Consider the following 2,490-nt stretch of genomic DNA (forward strand, 5'->3'; position numbering starts at 1 on the left):
TACTGTATATGATGCCCTGGCCGAGTCCATTTTACGGTATTGTCTAATAATATGGGGCGGAATATTCAAATCTTCCTTACGTAATTTAGAAATGATCCAAAACTCACTCATAAAAATTATGTTCAAAAAGAATAAATTCTATAATACTCGAGCATTATATGAAAGAAAACTGTATACTTTCCGTTGTATATTATGGACAGCCAATGTTATGAGTTTATTTGTTCAGAATATCGTTACCTTATTTCTAATAGGGCGTATCCCACAAAAATCCAGAAATGAGATTTTTGTATAGAATGCACAATAGGGGTCAGCTCCATCCAAATTCAATTTGTCGTAAAGCAAGTGAAACTTTAAATACTTCTTTATGCCGCCTTCTAATAGGTCGTATAAAAATCACCTGATTTTTGTATTTCTAATACGACGTATCTGTCACTTCTCTATGGATGATGATACAGTTCATGTCGTGCATCGAGTGTGGAGTGCAGATTTTGCGTTTCATTCGTTTGTGTTCTTCAATTTAGTTGAGGGTAAGTATGACAAATGTTTATTGATATATTAATGCTTATTGTGATTGATATGTATGTTGGGAAATATTAGTCGATTGAATTTGAAACGTGTTTAAAAATACGATGTTTGATACGTCCTATTGTGAAAATCGCCATGTTATGTGGCATACGTCCTATTAACAGATGTTCCCTGTATCCCTCTCATTGAATTGTTTGATACGTCTTATTCTGTTAATTGATTATTGTGGGATATGACATATTCTTCAACGGGTTTCATTGTTTCAGATGTCAGGGAGAGCAGCAAAAATGGTTGCTCTTGCACTTGCGACAAATAATAATGGTTTGAATATAAATGATATGGAAATTAATGTACCTTATGAAATAGCAGTTTTTGGCGACAACATTAATTATTATATAAAGCCTGACGGTAACTCAGATCTTACTGATGGAAATTCATCAGTAACCCAAAGAACACAAAATGAAAAAAAGTATAATCAATCACAGATCGCACTTACCGAGGCTGTCCCTAATGATTCAGCCTTTGAGCAAATTGGGGAAAACTCCCGCTATTTTAAGATTGAAGTGGATAGTTTGTCAACAATTCATGATGGCATAGAAGATGATCTTTATTGTATTCAGAAAGAAGTAATATCCATCGAAGATGCCAATGAAGTAGATGTTACACAGAATATGCCCATGAAAAATTCGAACGAGGATCCTGACTATATTCTTATTGAACACCAACGAGAGACTGAAGATGAAGAAGATGAAAATAAAGAGAATGAAAGTGAAGATTATGAAAATGAAGAGAATGGAAATAGTGAGAATGAACATGAAGAGAATGAAAATACTTATGAAAATAAAGTTGATAATGAAAATCTCAGAAAAAAACGTAAAAAAGTGGCCGATCCGGAAGCGTGGGAAAAAAACGTGAACAAAAGGAAAAGGATGCTAGGACAAAAATATACTGGATATTCCAGAACTAAAGATGGTATAGTTAAACATGATAAGACAAGGTGTGCACGAGAAACAGGTCCAAGGTGTACCTCTAAGTTTTGTGAAAAGGCTACTAATCGCTACTGAAGAGACAGGAAAGTAAAAACGAAGAAATGGTTCAAAGACGAAGTCATTCAGCAGTATTTGAAGGGTGCAGGAATAAAACAAGGAGTGTCCAAAATATTACGTTTCTTGGTTTTCAGTTCTATCGGGTGCTATTTTCTAAGCTTTCTCTTGTGGCCAACATTAGCGGCATGAAACTTGGAACGTCACGTAGATTGTACATTATGAAGATCGACCGTACACGCATAAAACTAGGAAGGTCCGCGCGCTACACGTTCAAAACAAGAAGGGTCCACGGCTTCCGGTGCCAGCGACTGCCAGCGAGTCTCGTCGATCAAAATGGTCCAGTCTTAATTCAACTTGCATGCAGTACGCATCGTGATTTATGTTATCGTTAATAGGAAGCTTTGTACTATATTTTATGACAAAAATGGAATGCGACAATGTGGCAAAACGGTCAAAAAAGAGGCCTAAAACTGGACGAATTCAAGATATGATGAAGAAAGTTCGATTGGCTTCCCATGAGCAGGGTCCGGCATGTCTTTGTAAGCGTTTGAGATGTTTTGAAGTTACAACAAACGAACAACGTATGACGATTTTGTCACATTTCAACAATTTGCCCACAAACAATGAACAAAATAGTTATTTATGCAGTTTAATTTCGGTTACTCCGGTTCAAAGACGTCGAAATCGGAAATCAGAAGAGGAAGCTGTATTTCATGATAGCGTATTTTCCTATAATATTAGGGTAAAAGAAGACGACCGCATTGTTGAGACATCGGTTTGCTACAAAGCTCTCCAGAGTATCCATGGCATTAGCAAAGGAAAACTAGAGCACTTGCAGAAAGCTTTAAAGAATAGAGGATCGGCCCCGAAAGATAAAAGAGGCTAACATAGTTCCAAGATAAGGAGCTTACCTGATTCT

The 2,490-nt window shown here is 36.5% G+C and overlaps 1 protein-coding gene across 1 annotated transcript; it reads left to right on the forward strand.

Moving 5' to 3' along the window:
- Positions 1–225: 225 nt before the first annotated feature.
- Positions 226–1,789, forward strand: LOC141483359 (uncharacterized). The gene is made up of 2 exons (XM_074177908.1): positions 226–527; positions 792–1,789. Exon 2 carries the CDS (start codon positions 792–794, stop codon positions 1,587–1,589), a length of 798 nt encoding a protein of 265 aa, XP_074034009.1. The 5' UTR covers positions 226–527; the 3' UTR covers positions 1,590–1,789.
- Positions 1,790–2,490: the final 701 nt, after the last annotated feature.

Source organism: Leptinotarsa decemlineata, unplaced genomic scaffold (genome assembly GCF_025532065.1).
Source record: "Leptinotarsa decemlineata unplaced genomic scaffold, Ldec_3_MD MMD2_P_RNA_scaffold_14, whole genome shotgun sequence".
Lineage (NCBI taxonomy): Eukaryota > Metazoa > Arthropoda > Insecta > Coleoptera > Chrysomelidae > Leptinotarsa > Leptinotarsa decemlineata.

Bases quoted from the DNA above. Each gene is read 5' to 3' on its own strand.
- LOC141483359 (XM_074177908.1), top strand. From the start codon at position 792: ATGTCAGGGAGAGCAGCAAAAATGGTTGCTCTTGCACTTGCGACAAAT.